Genomic DNA, 18560 nt, shown 5'->3' with positions numbered 1-18560 from the left:
CACACTTGTTGCCATCACACACGCGGTTGTTGCCATCATGCACACGCTTGTTGCCATCACGCACACGGTTGTTGCCATCATGCACGCGGTTGTTGCCATCACACACGCGGTTGTTGCCATCACGCACACGGTTGTTGCCATCACGCACAGGGTTGTTGCCATCACGCACACGGTTGTTGCCATCACGCACACGGTTGTTGCCATCACACATGCAGTTGTTGCCATCACACACAGGGTTGTTGCCATCACACATGCAGTTGTTGCCATCATGCACGTGGTTGTTGCCATCACGCACGCGGTTGTTGCCATCACACACAGGGTTGTTGCCGTCACGCACAGGGTTGTTGCCATCACACATGCAGTTGTTGCCATCACGCACGCGGTTGTTGCCATCACACACAGGGTTGTTGCCATCACGCACATGGTTGTTGCCATCACACACGCGGTTGTTGCCATCACGCACGCGGTTGTTGCCATCACACACGCGGTTGTTGCCATCACGCACACGGTTGTTGCCATCACACCTTTTCTGCCAGGGCTACTGCTCACCGCCAGCGCCACTCCAGCTCCGGCACACAGCACCAGCCGAGCAAGCCCTGCTGGATGCTCCCTGGCAGAGATGCTCAGTGGAAAAGTTCCTCCAGTCGTACGAGTGATCTCCACCGTTGTGTTTGAAATCACTGCTCAAAATCAATATATTTCCAGTTCTTTTTTCCTCTGGAGGTGGAGAGGACGGGCGTGGTCATCCACTCCATGGATGAAGTGCTGAGGGACATGGTTTGGGGAGTGTTAGGAATGGTTGGACTCGATGGTCCAGTGGGTCTTTTCCAACCTGGTGATTCTATGATTCTATGAGGACTTGCTGGGAACCCAAACCCTTGGGCAGCAGCAGTTTTCAGTGGCACGAAGAACATCTTCCGTTGCAACACACCCCCTGCGCTACTCAGTCCTGTGCTGCATACGACTGCCTGGTTCCATGAAAGCCACCACAGAATCATGGAATGAGTTGGGTTGGAAGGGACCTTAAGTCCATCCAGTCCCAATCCTCTGCCATGGGCACCAACACCTCCCACCGGATCCGGTTGCTCCAAGCCCCATCCAACCTGGCCTTGAGCACCTCCAGGGATGGGGCAGCCACCACCGCTCTGGGCAACCTGCGTTTCACCACCCTCACAGGAAAACATTTCTTCCTACTATAAAATGAACAAATGAAGGGGAAGTTTGTGCATTTTCGTTGAGATAAGACACGCTGACCAAAGAAGCGACGTCTAACGGATGCACAGCGTGCAGATACGCTAAGCCTGTAATTTTGGGACTATAATTGTCGGTAAATTATTGATGCTGTGGTGGAAGGTTGAAGTTAAGGACAAGGATTATCCTTTCCCAGGGCTTCTCCAAGGACTGCAGTAGAGAAGGTGCCTCCCTCTGGAGAAGGAGATGGTGGGATGCTGTTCCATGCACACATGGAAATCAGCCTCTCAGCAGCTGTGCCGCTTGCTTGTGCTGCTTCCTCAGCCTCTGCTCTTTGGATTTGGGCAGGGGAGCAGCCCCAGCTAAGGTGGGGAGCACTGTGGAAATGATTCTCTCTCTGCTGGAAGATTTCTTCAGTTTTCCAGCACCGTGAGGAGGGAACTGAGGTTCACTGCGCGTCACTTATCGCTTGACAGTCGCCTCCATTGTCTCTGTGATCAAAACAGCAGCGCGGGGAACTGCGGCTGTTGAGTGGCAGGTACGTCTGAGGGGCTGTGTCAGATCTCTTCCACCCGCTGCTCTATCTGTCAAATCTAAATGTAATTTACTGTGATACAGGCACGGTGTCATCCAGGAAGAACAGCGTTCCTGCTATGTGTGATGCAGCTGGGAGAGCTCATCTGCGTCTGCCTCCGTGTGCATCCCAGCTCTCTACAGGTAAGGAAAAGGCAGACTGAGGCAGGAGGGATCTTCCCTTTGAGTTCCTGACAAGCGCAGGTAGATGGATCGGGGTCAGCAGTTGTTGTAGATCCAGGATGCTAAAATCTACAGCCCTGAAAAGATCACTGTGGACGCTGGCACCCCATGGGCTCTGACCACAGCCCCTGCGCCGCTCTGGCAGCGTCTCGGGGAGCACCGCCAGCCCCAGCGGGGCACATCCAGGTTGATGGCAGCACCAGGTCAGAGCCTGGGTGAGGAACCTCAGCTCTGAGCACTTTGCCTGCGTGGAGATGCCCCACTGGGAATCAGCGCCTGACCCTGGGCAGGGTCTTGGGCAGCCTTGATGGGGGGGAGAAGGCTTTGGTGGGGTCCTGGTGAGCCCTGGAGCCAAGGCCACGCTCCCACAGGCTGCTGCTGAGCAAACTGCTCCCAGGCTTTCTTGTCTCCTGCCCACTCATTGTTTCGGTGACCGTGAGAGCAGAGAAGAGGGACAGCCCTGTGAGAAAATAAAGGGAGGTAGAACAAAGAGCCAGGCAGGGCGAGCTGGCACTGCTGCTGCTGCTGCTGGCACATCCTCTTCACGCCCTGCCAGAGGTTCAGGGGAGCAGCCGGAGGCTGCGGAAAAGCAGCCGGGGAGCTCAGGGTTATCGGACAGCTGAGCGTCTGGGAGAGAGATAAAGAGAACTGTGTCCTTGGTGGCCTGTGCATACCTCCGGGTGTGAATCAGTGCCGTTCAGAAGGCCAAAGTTCCTCCGCTGCCCGGAGGAAGCCCACGTTTGGAGAGCCTGCTGAGAAATGAGGGTGAGGAGAGAGCACCAAACGCACGGGGAACGCTGGTTGTTTTCTCTGGCTAAGGCTTCTCCTTGCCAGCACACACCAGTGTCCCATCCTGGGTGAGCAGCAGCCAGCTGCTGGGCTGGGCATCGCAGATCGGCGAGCTCAGAGCGTGCCAGCCGTGGATGCCCAGTGCAAACAGGGGCACCGGCACCTCTCCATCAGTTCCCCACAAACAGCAGCTCTTCACCCACACTCAGGAGCAGATCGCGAGCTCAGAGCGTGCCAGCCGTGGATGCCCAGTGCAAACAGGGGCACCGGCACCTCTCCATCAGTTCCCCACAAACAGCAGCTCTTCACCCGCGCTCAGGAGCAGCGGCTCTGCAGCACTGCTCCTCTGATATTCTGCAGCTCAAACACTACCTCAGCAAAACCCGAACTGAACCGGGTAAAGCAAGATTTACAGGGAAAATTGCAGAATCGTGGAATCACTGAGGTTGGAAAAGATCTCTAAGACTATGCAGTCCAACCGTTAGATCAACACCATCGTGCCTACTAAACCACGTCCTGAAGTACCACAACCACATGCCCTGAGCAGCCTCTTCCAGTGATTCACCACACTGTTAGTGAAGAAGTTTTTTCTGATATCCAATCTAAACCTCCTCTGGCACAACTTGAGGCTGTTTCCTCTCATCCTCTCACCTGTTACTTGGGAGAAGAGCCCAGCACCCACCACAATCTCCTTTCTGGGAGCTGCAGAGAGCAATGAGGTCTCCCCTTGCCCTCCTCTTCTCCAGACTAAACAGCCCCAGGTCCCTCAGCCTCTTCCAGAGGTGCTCCAAACCCTTCCCCAGCTCTGTTCCCCTTCTCCAGACGCCCTTCTCCAGCCCCTCAATGTCCTTCTTGGAGTGAGAAGCCCAAAACTGAACACAGATTTTAAGGTGCAGCCCCACCAGGGCTGAGTACTAAACCGATGAGGAAAGGTTGACCCAGGAGGACAAAAGAGACAAAGGCAGCAAGAGCAGCCTGTCTGATCAGACCTGCCACGGTGCAAAAATACCCCGGAATAACCTGCTTTGGACAGCCGGAACGGGCTGGAAGGAGCCTGACTCCCAACCCCCCTACTTTTATCTACTGATCTCTGAGCCTTTGGGAGTTGTCCCCTCCTTCCCATCATGTTTCATTCACCATAAGAGCTCCAACAACAGTGAAAAGAAATCATTGAGAGGACGAATGCCAGGCAAGCTCCTAGGAAGAGCAGTAGAAGAGGATTGTGCTTGGACTTCTTCCTAGTTTGGGACATGGGACATGCATAGACATCAGGGAGGGCCATCTGTATTTCTCAGAGCAAACAAAGGTGTAAAATGACTCTCCAAGCCAGATTGCGGTCCTGCCGCACAACTGGACATGAGCCTTCTCCTTGTTCACGCCGTAGCCATCCAAACATCCATCAATATGCCACACAGCAGAGCCAGACGCTGCGCAGCCCTCTCCGAGTCTCTGCCCTCCTGGCTGCTTTCCTGCTTTTGTGCTCGGCTTCCTGAGCAGCCCCAGCCTGCACAGCTCCGGGGCCAGCGCAGCCTGGAGCTCAGCCCTGCAGGATAAGGCCACATTCATGCAAAACTCCCGCTGGCTGCGGTCCGCAGGCTGCATTCGTGTGACGATCGGGATTGCTGTCACAAACAAAGCCCCTGGAAGCACTGGGGTTTGCTAATCCATGGAGCAGCCAGAGCCTTACATCAGATGCTGTCAGCAGCGCTGGGAGTGCCCTGCCCAACGCAGGCATTGTGCCGGGTTTTGCCTGGCTTGGGAATTCTGGAGCGACACAGAAATTTCCCCAGTGTATGTTTTGATTATCCTTCAGGTGGTCTTTGCTTTCTTTTGGGGGTTGGGGGGGGATGTTTTTCTTTTTTCTTTGTCTTGAGCCATCACCCTGCGATGGGCACAGTTGTGAGGGACAAGGATGTGCTCACCAGAAAGACGGCGAACGAGGCAGGGAGCCGACTATGCCCTTACGCACAAAACTGTGTGTCCAGGAGAGGATAACAAGACCTGTGAAGGGTCTGGAGCACAAGTCTTATGAGAGACAGCTGAAGGAACCAGGGTTATTTAACTTGGAGGAGGCTGATGGGTGACTCTATTGGTCTCTACAATAGCATGAAAGGAGATTGTACTGAGGTGGCGGCTGGTCTTTCCAAGGGATAGGATGAAAGGAAATGGCCTCAAGTTGCACCAGAGGAGGTTTAAATGGGATATGGGGAAAAATTTCTTTGCTGAAAGAGTGGCGAAGCACTGGCAGAGGCTGCCCAGGGCTGTGGTGGAGTCTCCATGCCTAGAGCAGTTCAAACAGTGCGTGGATGTGGCACTTTGGGATATGGTTTAGTCGGCACGGTGGGGTTGGGCTGAGAGCTGGACTGGATGAACTTAGAGGTCTTTTCCAACCTTAATGATCCTGTGATTCTATGCATCTGCAGACGCGGTGGGAAATGTGATACACAGGATACAGCTCCCAGTAATGGATTGATGGAGAGGGCTCCTGCCTGCTGGCAGATGCTTCACAAGCTGGAGGAGAGGCTGGATCCATCGATCCGTCTGCACACCCAACGGAGTTGTTTGTCTGCAGTTCCAGGATAAACGCCTCACTCCTCCCTCTGTCTGCGAGCCAGCCCGTGGCTCAGCCCCGCGACGCTCGGCCGCTGAGGGCTGCGTGCAGAAATGGTCCTGCAACCAACCCATGTGACACCAACCACTCGCGGTTAATTGTGGTGGTAACTCAGCGAGGTGACAGCCAGAGAACAGCCATCTCCAGAGCATCTCGGAGAATGACACGAGCACCGTGTTTGCTTGAAAGGAATCATTTAGCAAAAATATAAAGGGAAAGAAATGGGTGGTGGGGAGGGAGAGACACTGCAGTGTGGCTGGGGGACCCCTGGGACAACAGGCTGTGGGGTGGGGACCTCTGACGGCACTTGGATGTGGGGCAGGGCCCCCCCTAGCACATTAGGCTGTGGGGCAGGGACCCCCCAGACACCAGGATGCAGGGTGGCAGAGCCCTTGGGACACTGGGATGCAGGGTGGGGATTCCCCACACCCAGAGAAACCAAGATGTGGGGTGCATCCTCCCCTGGGACACCGGGATGCGGGGTGCATCTTCCCCCAGGACACTAGGATGCGAGGTGCATCCTCTCTCCCAGGACACTGGGATGTGGGGTGCATCCTCCCAGTGGGACACTGGGATGAGAGCTGTATACCCTCCCCTGGGACACCGGGATGCATCCTCTCCCCAGGACACTGGGATGAGGGGTGCATTCTCCCCCAGTACACGGGGATGCGGGGTGCATCCTCCCGAGGGACACTGGGATGCGGGGTCCATCCTCTCCCGGGATGTGAGTTCATCCTCCCTCAGGATACCGGGATGCGGGTGCATCCTCCCTCAAGACAATGGGATGTGGGTGCATTCTCCCCCAGTACACGGGGATGCGGGGTGCATCCTCCCCAGGGACACTGGGATGCGGGGTCCATCCTCTCCCGGGATGTGAGTTCATTCTCCCTCAGGATACCGGGATGCGGGTGCATCCTCCCTCAAGACAATGGGATGTGGGTGCATCCTCCCCCGGGACACTGGGATGCAGGGTTCATCCTCTCCCAGGATTCGAGTGCATCCTCCCTCAGGACACCGGGATGCATCCTCCCTCAAGACACTGGGATGCGGGTGCATCCTCCCCCGGGACACCGAGATGCGGATGCATCCTCCCTCAAGACACCGGGATGCGGGTGCATCCGCCCCCCGGGGACGCTGGGATGCGGGTGCATCCTCCCTCAAGACTCCGGGATGCGGGTGCATCCACCCCCCCGGGACGCTGGGATGCTGGTGCATCCTCCCCCGGGACACCGGCATGCCCCCTCCCCGGGCCCCGTGATGCATCGCACCGTCCCCCGCGGCCCCGGCTCGGCTCCCCCTGCCCGGCGCCCCCCCGCGGGAGGCGGCCCGTTCCCCGCCCCGCCCCGCCGCCTCCGCTCCTCCCCGCGGCCGCGCCCCGGCTTTTCGCCGCTCCCGTAGCCGCCGCCGCCGCCGCCCCGCTCCGCTCCGCCATGGCCTCTGAGCCGGCCCCGGCCGCCGAGCAGCCCCCCGAGCAGCCCCCCGAGCCGCCCGCCGAGGCCGCCGAGCACCGGGCGCTGGTGCTGACGGGCTTCGGGGGGTACGAGAAGCTGAAGGTGCAGACGCGGCGCTGCGGGTCCCCGGCGCCCGGCGAGGTCTCGGTGCGGGTCCGAGCCTGCGGGCTCAATTTCGCCGATCTGCTGGGGCGGCAGGGGCTCTACGACCGGTTACCGGCGCCGCCCGTCTGCCCCGGCATGGAGTGCGCCGGTACCGTCCGGGCCCTCGGGGACGGCGTCAGCGACCGGCAGGTGAGCCCCGGCCCCGCCGCACTGCGGGGACCGCGCCCTGCGGCTGCCGGCTCCGAGCACCGAGCATCCCCCGGAGGGGACCGGGTCCCCGTGCATCCCCTCCGGTCCCCGAGCATCCCTCCGGGGGGAGGAACCGGGTCTCTGAGCATCCCCCTGGGGAGCCCCACCGGTCCCTGAGCATCCCCTTGGGGAGGGACCGGGTCCCCGAGCATCCCCTGCGGTCCCCGAGCGGAGGAACAGGGTCCACGAGCATCCCCCTGGGGAGGGAGCGGGTCGCCGAGCATCTCCCTCCGGTCCCTGAGCATCCTCTCCGGGGGATACCGGGTCCCCCCCCGTCCGATCCCCGAGCATCCCCTCCGGTCCCCGAGCAGCCCCATGGGGAGGGCACCGGGTCCCGGGCAGCCCCAGCGGTCCCGGGGAGCCTCACGGGTCCCCGAGCATCCCCCCCGGGGGCGGGAATCGGGTCCCGAGCAGCCCTACCGGTCCTCGAGCATCCCCCCGGGGAGAGGAACCGGGTCCTCGAGCATCCCCCGGGGGACCCCGGCACCCGGAGGGACCGGCAGCCTCGACTGCTCCGGTGGGAACGGTCCCCGAGGGGCCCCACCGGGCTCGGAGCCCCAGAGACCAGGAGGGACCGAGACCAGCAGCCTCGGCTGCCCCGGGGGGACCGGGTCCTGGAGACCCCGAGGGAATCGGGTGCCCGAGCATCCCCCGGGGGGACCGGCAGCCTCGGCTGCCCCGAGGGAATCAGAGGGAAGCGAGGGGAGCTGGATCCGTCCCCGCAGTGCGGACAGGGTTCCCCGGTGGGGCCGGTAGAGCCTCGTTCCCTGTCCGGAGCACCGGGATGGATCCCTCTGCGGACAAAGTGCAGAACCCGTCAGCATCATCGTCCAAGCGCCCTGAGGGCCAGGATCTGGAGTCGTGGGGAAAGGCTGGAATCAGAGAATCCCAGAATGGTTTGGGTTGGAAGGGACCTCAAAGCCCATCCAGTTCCACCCCTGCCATGGGCAGGGACACCTCCCACTGGATCAGGGGCTCCAAGCCCCATCCAACCTGGCCTGGAACCCCTCCAGGGATGGGGCAGCCACCACTGCTCTGGACAACCTCTTCCAGGGGCTCCCCACCCTCACGGGAAAACATTTCTCCCTAAAATCTCATCTGTCTCCCTTCTTTCAGCTTAAAAATGTTCCCCTCTCATCCCATCCCTGCCCTCCCTGATCCAGAGCCCCTCCCCAGCTTTCCTGGCGCCCCTTTCACTCCTGGAAGCTGCTCTAAGGTTTCCCTGGAGGAATGGGTCGTGTTCCTTGGGGAATTTGCATCTACAAAGCTTTCTGCTAAGGGGCTGTCAGGCTAAAGTGTAACTGTGCTGCTTCCCCGCACATTTGTGACCAACATCTTAAATGGCGCAAATGTGGAAGGAAGCCACTCCAGAGCCATCCGGAACCACCCGAGATCTGCACGCGAGCAGGATGGGTGCTGGGTTTGTGGCCCATGAGCGTGTAGCTGCTGCATTTCCAGCTCCGGGGACAGAGCGGTTGACTGAGCATCCCTTTGAGTCTCAGGGCTGTTGCGGTTTTGGTGCTTTAAGATGATTCTTGAGTGCACAACTAGAAAAACAAAGCGTCTCAAAAAAAAAAACAACCCTACTGTGTCAGAGATGATTCCCTCCCCTCCTGGAAAACATCTTGGTTTATTCAAGTGTAAATGCCAAACCCCCACACGGAGGAGCCTCTCTGCTCGCTGTCTTGGCTCTGACACTGGTCAGATTGCTGATCGGATTGCCTGGTGTGTTGTCATCTCCTTCGCGATACACAGCAAGAGGGTGTTTCCTGCGCAGTGGGATAAGAGCAGATTTTGGGGGATACCTCAGACTTCAGGCCTGAAGCTTAGATCTGGATTTTTTGCCTAAGGCTGGATGTGCTTTCTCCAGGGTCATGAAGATGATCTGAGGGCTGGAGCACCTCCCACAGGAGGATGGGCTGAGAGAGTTGGGGTTGTTCAGCCTGGAGAAGACAAGGCTCCAGGGAGACCTTGGAGCAGCTTCCAGCACTGAAAGGAGCTCCAGGAAAGCTTGGGAGGGGCTCTTAATCAGGGAGGGCAGAAATAGGACAAGAGGAACGGTTTTCAGCTGAAAGAGGGGAGATGGAGATGAGCTTTTAGGAAGAAGACCCCTCTCCTGTGAGAGTTGGGAGCCCCTGGCCCAGGTTGCCCAGAGCAGTGGTGGCTGCTCCATCCCTGGAGGGGTTCAAGGCCAGGTTGGATGGAGCTTGGAGCAACCGGATCCAGTGGGAGGTGTCCCTGCCCGTGGCAGGGAGTGGAACTGTGTGGGCTTTGAGGTCCCTTCTGACCCAAACCATCCCATAATTCTATGATCCTGTTAAATGTTACCCCAAACTCCTGCCCGTTGGGAGGGTCATCCTTGTAAGGGGCAGCAATAATAATTCACGGTGTACAGGCTCCTGCTGCCAGCTTGGACAAGAAGGGCAGGACATGGCCCCCGTCCCTCTTACCTCAGAGGGGTCTGTTGGCTCAGGCAGACGGCAGTCAGACAGCATGCTGGGTGCAAGCCAGAGCCCGGGCCACCTGCAGCCCCTCGGAAGCTCCTGGTGTTGTGTCCAGGCCCGTGGAGAGCACTGCTGTGCTGTGATACGGCTTGTCCAACATTTGGAGCACAGGCTGTGGGCTCAAACCCAAGCCTGGGGTGCTGCAGACCAGACCTCCACAGAGGGAACAGTGACCGCGTACCTCGTTCTGGCATATGGGCAAGGATGTGATGACTTCTTGGTGGCTCAGGGCTTGTTTCAGACTGCCTTGTCCTCTGTTTGGCTCTAGGTTGGTGATAAGGTAATGGTCCTGGCTAGGTCAGGGCTCTGGCAAGAAGTGGTGAACGTGCCAGCCAATCAGACTTTCCTGATGCCCGAGGGGATGAGCTTCGAGGAAGCGGCTGCTCTTCTTGTCAACTACATCACTGCCTACATGATCCTGTTCGACTTTGGAAACCTCAGACCCAACCAGAGCGTCCTTATCCACATGGCTGCAGGTAAATAGCTCTTGCCACCCCCGCACTGACTCTTGACCTCAACACGCAGCTTCGAAATGGGTGGCACGGGTGAGAGGGCGAGCAGAACAGGGCTGGGCTGGCAGAAGTGCTGGAGATGTGAGCTTCGTGCTGGCCTGGGCACTGGAAATGCTGAACCCCTTTCCCAGCAGCTGGAGTTGGTCTTCCCCAGCCTGTGACACCATCAACCAAGCCTTTGTTCCATACCCTCCTACTGCTGCCATAACCAGCAGGGGTAACGTACCTGTCATAGAGTAACTGAGGTTGGAAAAGACCTCTAAGATCATCCAGTCCAACCATCAGCCCAACCACACCATGCCTGCTAAACCATGTCCCCAAGTGCCACGTCTATATGCTTTTTGAACGTTTCCAGGGATGGAGACTCCAGCACTGCCTTGGGCAGCCTCTTCCAGGGCTTCACTACTCTTTTAGTAAATAAATTGTTCTTAGTATCCAACCTAAACCTCCACTGGCACAACTTGAGGCCATTTCCTCTCATCCTATCTCTTCTTACCTAGGAGAAGAGACCAGCACCCACCTCTCTCCAACCTCCTCTCCAGGAACTGCAGAGAGTGATGAGGTTTCCCCTCAACCTCCTCCAGACTAAACAATCCCAGTTCCCTCAGCCATTCCTCATAACCCCTGTTCTTCAGACCCTTCACCAGGCTTTTCTGTCTGCTGGGGACAGTTTGCTTCTACATCTTTCTCACTGCTGGTTTTCAGGTGGCGTGGGAACTGCTGCCATCCAGCTGTGCAAGACCATAGAAAACGTCACCATTTTTGGCACAGCATCCGCCTCCAAGCACGAGTCGCTCAAGGAAAGAGGAGTCACTCACCCCATTGACTACAGAACCACGGATTATGCAGAGGAGGTCCGGAAAATCTCTCCCAAAGGTACCTTGTGGCAGAGAACTTCTACATCAGTCTTGCATTTCTTGAAGTGCAAAGAAACTTCTAGTTACTTTCCATTCCCTCTAGGTGTTGACATTGTCTTGGATCCCCTTGGAGGAGCCGACACATCCAAAGCATTCAACCTGTTGAAGCCAATGGGCAAAGTCATCACTTATGGTGAGTGGGAGCAGCGTGGTTGAACCCCAGCTGTGGTGTAGGAAGGACCATGTGATGGCAGAGTGGGTGCAGATCTACATGGGAATGCACAGCCAGGAGGGAGCATCGCTGCTGCTGACTGTGTGTTGTAGTTCTCTTATTTTATGAAGTTCTTTAGGACGTTTCTCCTGGTTGAGGCACTGAGAGGAGTGAGATTTGTACCTTGTCCCATGAGCTCTGGTCACAGGCTCCGAGGATTTTCCATCCCATGGTGAAATCTCTTTTTGAGTACGAGCCAGTGCCTGCAGGGGAAGCTGGAATGTCCTCACGGAGGAACGCTGGCACAGCTGCTTTGTCCAGGCTGGGTTAATGCACAGCACTAATAGAGCCTTGCTTTTCTTCCAGAGGATGTGTGGGTGATGAGGTTTGAGGCTACTGAATACTTATCTCTCCATTCTCCAGCCCTGAAACACTGTGATTTTGTCCTGGAGACAAAGCCCTCACACAGCCTCCAGCAGGATTCCAGACACTTGCGGCAGTGTGCTGCTTCTGTTGTCCGAGAGCCGCTGCAGCGTGTGGCTTCCCTGGAGAAGCCTGGCTGTAGGAGAAGGGGAGGTGCTGTCCTGCCTGGATGTGACTTGTAACCCTCTCTTGCCTCCGCTGCTGCCCTCTTAGGAGAGTTGTTCTGTATTTTTTGCATTATATGGGTACCGATAACCCGAATTCTGTGTATCTTGAGGCTGTATCATCAGTGCCTTCCCTTCTTTCTAGGAGTAGCAAACCTGCTCACAGGGCAGAAGAAGAACCTCGTGGCTATGGCTAAAACCTGGTGGAACCAGTTCAGCATCAACGCTTTGCAGCTCCTACACCATAATAAGGCCGTGTGTGGCTACCACCTGGGATATATGAATGAAGAGGTTGAGCTTATCAGCGGTGTTGTAGCCAAGCTGGTTAACCTGTACAGTCAAGGCAAAATCAAGCCCAAAATAGACTCCGTATGGCCCTTTGATCAGGTGAGTCTGAGCTAACGTAGGCTGGAGGAACCCCAAAATTACCAGGCCATTTGTTTTCTGCCCATCGAACTTTAGTGGGGGGCTGAACTGTTGCAAATGTTTAACAACCATCTGCTCTCAGACAACCCTTTTAACGGGGAATAAAGGGCTGGGCTCTTCTGCTCCAGCGCACAGAGCTGAGCGACGCCAGACAGTGTCCCTGTGGGACAGGGCAGGTGCTCAGCGGGGCTCTGTGCACCACAGCAGCCCACGAAGGCACTGGGATGTGCATCAGATGGAGACTGCCCTGAGTCTGCACCCTATAATTATGCAGCTGGAGAGATTGCTGCTGCCCTTCCAGGAGTGAAAAAGAGCCCGGGCGTCGAAGCAGAATGAGAGTGATGAAAGGGAGCTGCAGGTTTTTCAGCGTCTCCTTGTTATTGCATCACTGTGTCCAGGCACGGTCAGGTTGTCCCCTTGGAAACCCTTTGCTGGGAAGCAAAGAACTTGCTGACGGGCAGTTGGTGTTAGCACCTGAGGACTGGGCTGATGTAGATGCTTAAGGAAAACTCTGATTCCAAGCCTGGCCCAGGTGCTGGTTTGCTTAAAAATAATAGGAATAAAAATCTGTGTGTGTATTTTACTCCGCTCTGGTGAGACCTCACCTGGAGCCCTGCGGTCAGTTTTGGAGTCCTCAGCACAGGAAGGACATGGAGCTGTTAGAGTGAGGTCAGAGGAGGCCACAGAGATGATCCGAGGGCTGGAGCACCTCCCGTATGAGGACAGGCTGAGAGAGTTGGGGTTGTTCAGCCTGGAGGACAGAAGGCTCTGGAGAGACCTTAGAGAAGCGTCTAGTACTGAAAGGGGCTCCAGGAATGCTGGGGAGGGGCTCTGGATCAGGGAGGGCAGGGATAGGACAAGTGGGAACGGTTTTCAGCTGAAAGAGGGGAGATTGAGATGAGATCTTAGGAAGAAGACCCCTCTCCCTGCGAGGGTGGTGAGGCCCTGGCCCAGGTTGCCCAGAGCAGTGGTGGCTGCCCCATCCCTGGAGGGGTTCAAGGCCAGGTTGGATGGGGCTTGGAGCAACCGGATCCAGTGGGAGGTGTCCCTGCCCATGGCAGAAGGTGGAACTGGATGGGCTTTGAGGTCCCTTCCAATGCAAACCATTCCATGATTCTGTGATTCTATTGTTCTATGCTTGTGTAGATGGTAGAAACATTGTCCTTCTGGCTGGGTTTCTGCAGTGCTCTCTGGAAAGGAAGCCATGGTGACACACACTTCATCCTTCCACGGTTTGTCTAGCAGAGCATCCTTGCGTCCCTTACAGTTGGCCTGTGTGAATTCCTGAGGTCACTTTCCTGTGGGCAGGTTGGGGTAACTGCTCAACTCTGTCCAAAAAGCATCTGTGCAGAGGCAGCCAAGTGCTTGGAACTTGCTTGGATGGCCCAGGGGGTCCAGGAAAGGCATGACTGCACTTTGTGGAGGGTGTGGGTTTCACAAGATTCCTGTTGCTTCTAGGTGGCCGATGCCATGAGGCAGATGCAAGAGAAGAAGAACATTGGAAAGGTCATCCTGGTTCCTGAAGCACCCAAGGAAGAATCCAAAAAAGAAGAGAACTAAGGAGAAGAGCTTCGTGCAGATTGTGAATTCATGGTTTAACTCCCTGATCTCTTTGGGACCTGGAAATGGACAGATCAGTAGCTTCCATCTTCACCAGTACAAGAGCATCGTGGTTGAAGTTCAGATGAGGTTTGCATGCTGTCGTTGTGACTGACCCTTTGCCAGATATGCCTCCTGCCCTCACTCTGTGTTCTGACACCTCTTTATTTCATACATTTTCCTAACCACTGTTTTTTCCACTGAATTTTCAAACTAACCTTCTTTTTCCCTGGCAGCGCAGCTGAAGCTTCTGGGCAGTTGGTGACTAACGACTGCGTAGTCCATCCCTGTAAAGTCCAAGCGTAACGTATAACAACTGCCAAGTGTCTCCACAGAAGCTGAGCTGTAGCATTTGTGCTGTCGCCTTTGAGAAGCTCGTTCAGCAGGAGAACGGGCCAACCTGAGGAGGTTTCCTCCTCAGCCGAAAGAAAAGCGCGGCTGGTCTAGTTTAATCCTAGCACGGGCTGCTCCTCTGGTCGCGCTAACTTCTCTCTGCTTCCGTAGACCTCTAACACCAGTCAATAGCAACTAGTCACGTTGGCTTTAACTTGTAAGTAACCATCCTGGTGTGCTGGAGTCTGTCGAGTATTGCACTTGGTTTGCAGTCACTTCTCCGTGCAGTCAGCAAATAACCCAACTGGTTGGGCTGTGTCTGAACGCAGAAGAAATTAGGTAACTCGATCGTGTCCATTTTCTGATTAGGTAACTCGATCATGTCCATTTTCTGATTCCAAACTGCGTAGGGAGATCTAAACTGTGTCTGATTTTTAGAGACCATAAGGACTCAACTGTGTCTCAAATGACTGGAACAATTGATGTTGGCTCTGTGCTTTATTAATGTTGGGCTCCAAGTCGGTATTGTTAAGGCTAAACTTCACCCTCGTGTTTATATTTCCAAGGGCTGCAGTGTTGAAGCAGACTTCAGCAAGATGGGAACAACAGAAATCCCTGTGCTTGCTGTGAGCTGGGGAGGTGTTGCAGTTTGGGAATTAACTTGCAAGAGCCGGTCCTGTAAGGCTGTTCTCCAGGAGCCTGGGCTGGCTCGGTCTGGCACGGCACTCCTCAAAACTATCGCCAAGTTAGCAGTGTAGATGGTGAACTGCCCAGCTCTCTGTCAAGCCTCTTGCCCTGGGCATCTTAAGCAGTTTAAATCCTGCTTTTCCCTTCTCCCGTAGGTATCCGCTCCTTAGGTATCTGCTCACACCACCTCTCGCCTCATGGCTCAGTGCTGCAGGAGTCTTGACTCTTCTTCCCCTGAAAATGCAAGTCTTGGAGACCCTTGGGCTCCCTCCCAGCACCCAGGGCTTAGGCGTTGCCGGGGCGGTGCTCCTCTCAGACCAGAACTCTTGTTTTTCTTCCTGTTTTTTTTTTTCCATGCATTTGCAAACGGAGCTATGCAGAGATCCAAGCCCAGTTCCATGAGCACTTGGCTGGTGCCCCACCTCCTGCTGGACCCCGTTTTCAACCCTGTGCGACCGTGGTGCTGTTTGTGCTTGAGGTTTTGTTGTGGGCTGTAGGTGCTGTGGGCTTTTTAGGCTTCGTTTTGGGTTCGAAAAGGTAAACCTGAGGGCACCAAGAAGAGCTACCCATTGCGGAAGAGCTCAGGCTCCAGGAGCAAAACCTTGCGACTTGAAGTCCTGCTTAACCAAAGCCCAAGGAGAGAAGGTGACTGCTGGGCAAAGGGCCTTGTAGATGAAGGCTCTCTGCTGCTGGAGAGCAGCCAAGCGATGTGCAGGACCGGAGGCTTCTTCCTTGGCCAACTCCAGCCTCCAGTGGGGCTCCGCTCTGTCAGTGCAGGTTCTATTTCAGGTGCTTGGGCTCTGTCCCCAGTTCTTTAGAAATGCGTAGGCACAGGCTATATGGGACTCACCTTGGGTACCTTTTAAGTAATTCAAACAACCCCGTTCCCTCGGAGAGCTGGAGCCCTCCTGCAGATCCTTGTCGTTCCATCTCTTGCACTTGAGAGACCTTGAACTTCCTAAAGGTGGTCTGGTGGAACACTCAAGCACAACTTTTTAACCTTTCTGAATCCAAAAATCGTGCCGCTTCTCCTCTCAGCCTGCCCTGTTGTGCTAATTCAGATTAAATCCAACGGTGTCTAATGCTGCTTTACCAGGTCTGGCAACAGAAAGACTGTCTCAGTTGCTGAAATGGGGAGTCTGGACCTGTTCCTCCAAATAACCGCACTTCACCTTGGTGCAAGAGCAGCGCGCTCAACTGGCACACAACCCTGCACACCTTCAGGTTCTGCACACAAGTAGAGAGGGAAAGCTATCAAATTGTGTTTCACAGTAACGTCCTCTCCTTGCTTTACTCTCGGCGAAGCACGTGCTCAGTGCCTTACTTGGATGGCCTTGGATCGGGCAGCGTAGCCGGGCTCTCGCAGTCTGTCCCTCCCGAGGCAGCGTGAAGGAGGAAAGCGGGAGTCTCGCAGCTTCCCGCAGGACACCTCTGATGTGCCGCCTCGCGGCACGCCACAAAAACCAATATCAGTGCCTTCTTCTACGTGCCTGTAAGGACTAGGAAGTCACTGGAGCCTTTTCCATTCTGGCCTTTCAAAGTATTGCCAAAAAACCTGTCGTGAATCTTGCTAGCGCTGTGTTGTGAATGCTGGTGATGTAGTCCGACTTACTGTGAATCAGATGCTCCCTTTCCATGTATTACAGCCTTTCCAGGGCCATCCTGGTGGTTCTGTGGTCCACACTCCAGAGGAGCTGTTGTAGAGCCCTTTTCTGCCCCAGGGCAGCTGCTTGGCTCCAGCCAGCCCTTGAGTGAGGCTTTAGCTGCTGCCCCAGCCTTAGCCCTTGGAAAAATCCAGGCTTTTGACTCTCTTTGTGTAGCTGCTTGTGTTATCTTCTGCCTACACATTCCCAAAGCCCTTATCAGGGCACGAGTGCTAAGCAGTTTGTGTCTGCTAGAGTTTAGCACTGACTGTTCTACGTCCCTTGGTAGCAGCAATGTTTTCTGCAGAGACCAAGATTAAATGTAACTGTGCTCTTCGCTGCCTCACGATCAATGCTTTGCTCTGCATGGTTGGATGTTTTTTTGGGTTTTGGGGTTTATTTTAGGTTTATTTTTAAATAGACAAATATTTTATGGGCCAGTCAGCGTAGAACCTCTCTAAACCAACTTCAAGTGTCTTAACTCAACCAGCAGGTTTGTATACTAAGGACCAAAGCAGGGAGAAAAAAAAAACCAACCAAACAAAAACCCTGGGATAAAAATCATTTCACTCAACATCCTTTTAACTTTTTAGGGCAAAGCTATTGAGGAAATGGGAGATTCCGGTGCTGAAATAGTGTGTTCCAGTGATGAGGACTGCAGTTCAATGTTCATTTTGCCGATTGTCTGATCCAAAGGTTGCGCCGGAGGGGTCCGAGAAAGCGTAAGGAGCTCATGGGTGTCCCTGCCCCTTACCCTGTGCCGTGGGGCGCGGCTCACGCAGGCTGTGTGAGTGCTATTCCTGGGTCAGTCGCCTTCCCAGACTGGTGCTGCTGGTCTTGGACAAAATACAGCTCCTTTGCTATCACCAGGCAGCTTTTGCCGTGTTTGCGCCTCCGGTTCCTCTCCAGCTCGGTTGCGTTGCACGCCAACAGCTGAAGGGGAAGGGAGCAGAGGCAGCCTCGGCTTGCAGAGCGTGACCCCTGCCAAGCACTTGGGATAAGGGAAGGAGTTGAGCTGCCCATTTAATTCCAGACACCTGTATGAAACCAAAATCGATGGAGCGGGGAGAAGTTAAGAAGCGTTGCGAGCCTCGGGCTTTAGTTGGTGCAGGATCCTCGCCCACCTGAGCTGCTGCCATAGGTGTAAAACCACTCTTGTTACCTGATGAAGTCTCCCGTGGGCCAAGCCCTGGTGATGGCAAAGCGTGACTGGCGAGTGGTAGCGCGATGTGAAGTGCGTTAGACTCTCGAGCCTCTTACACCGTGTGGTCTGGTCTGTCTGTTGTGTCGATTTGCAAGTGTGTGACGCGAGTGATGCTCATCCTACACGCACATATCCAAACAAAAAAAAATCTTCGTTTAAGTATATTCCGCTTTGTCTGTGTAACCAAGTGGGACAGAAAGCAAGTCTGCCAGTGCTGTTTACATGACTATAATGTGTAATGCTCCTCTGTCTAATGTTGCCATATGCCTTATGTGTTTCAAATGGTAATTAAAAGCGTAACAAAGCCCTCAGTGGTGCGTGCGTGCTCAATCTTCTGTTGGAATGAACCCTCTGCCCCAGCCCAGCCTCTGAGGTGCTTTTATTGCTTCTCCAGCACTTTTAGGGGTGGACACATTCAGTTTATAAATTCCAGGGCTCCCAGGGCAAGAAGATGCCTCTGCTCTCAAGGACAGCTGTTAATTGTTGCCTTGAGTTCTGTATCACTCTAACGCTCAGTTCTGGGAGGTGGTTATGGTGATTTTTGTTTGCAAAGCCCTTCCAGGCTGCTGCACTTTCCTCAGTGTCCGGGTGTCCTTCAGCCAGTTGAGATTGAAATGGGTGAACAAGGAAGACAAGATGTGAACAACCACTACTGAAATACATAGGAATAAACCTTTATTTGTGTTTCTCCACTAGAGACTTTGCATGCTTGTACATTCCCATGGGAGGCAGCGGGTCCGGGGAGCTGGAAGGGGTTTCTGCTTTCCCTAAGGAAGCAGCCGGTTCCCGGCTGGCCCTGAGGAGGGGCTGCAGCTCAGGGCTGTCTGCTTGAAGACCTAAAAGTC

General features: G+C 55.3%; 1 protein-coding gene across 1 annotated transcript; it reads left to right on the top strand.

Annotated features, from left to right (window-relative positions):
* The first annotated feature begins 6718 nt into the window (after positions 1-6718).
* VAT1 (vesicle amine transport 1) lies at positions 6719-18022 on the top strand. Its single transcript, XM_054088169.1, has 6 exons — positions 6719-7092; positions 9925-10132; positions 10874-11044; positions 11129-11218; positions 11969-12210; positions 13708-18022. The coding sequence occupies exons 1-6, from the start codon at positions 6778-6780 to the stop codon at positions 13807-13809; spliced, it is 1128 nt and encodes a 375-aa protein (XP_053944144.1). The 5' UTR covers positions 6719-6777; the 3' UTR covers positions 13810-18022.
* The last annotated feature ends 538 nt before the right edge of the window (positions 18023-18560 follow it).

Source organism: Cuculus canorus, chromosome 25 (assembly GCF_017976375.1).
Source record: "Cuculus canorus isolate bCucCan1 chromosome 25, bCucCan1.pri, whole genome shotgun sequence".
NCBI lineage: Eukaryota > Metazoa > Chordata > Aves > Cuculiformes > Cuculidae > Cuculus > Cuculus canorus.
Note: the sequence above shows the minus strand (reverse complement) of the source record. Positions and strands in the feature narration are given on the sequence as shown.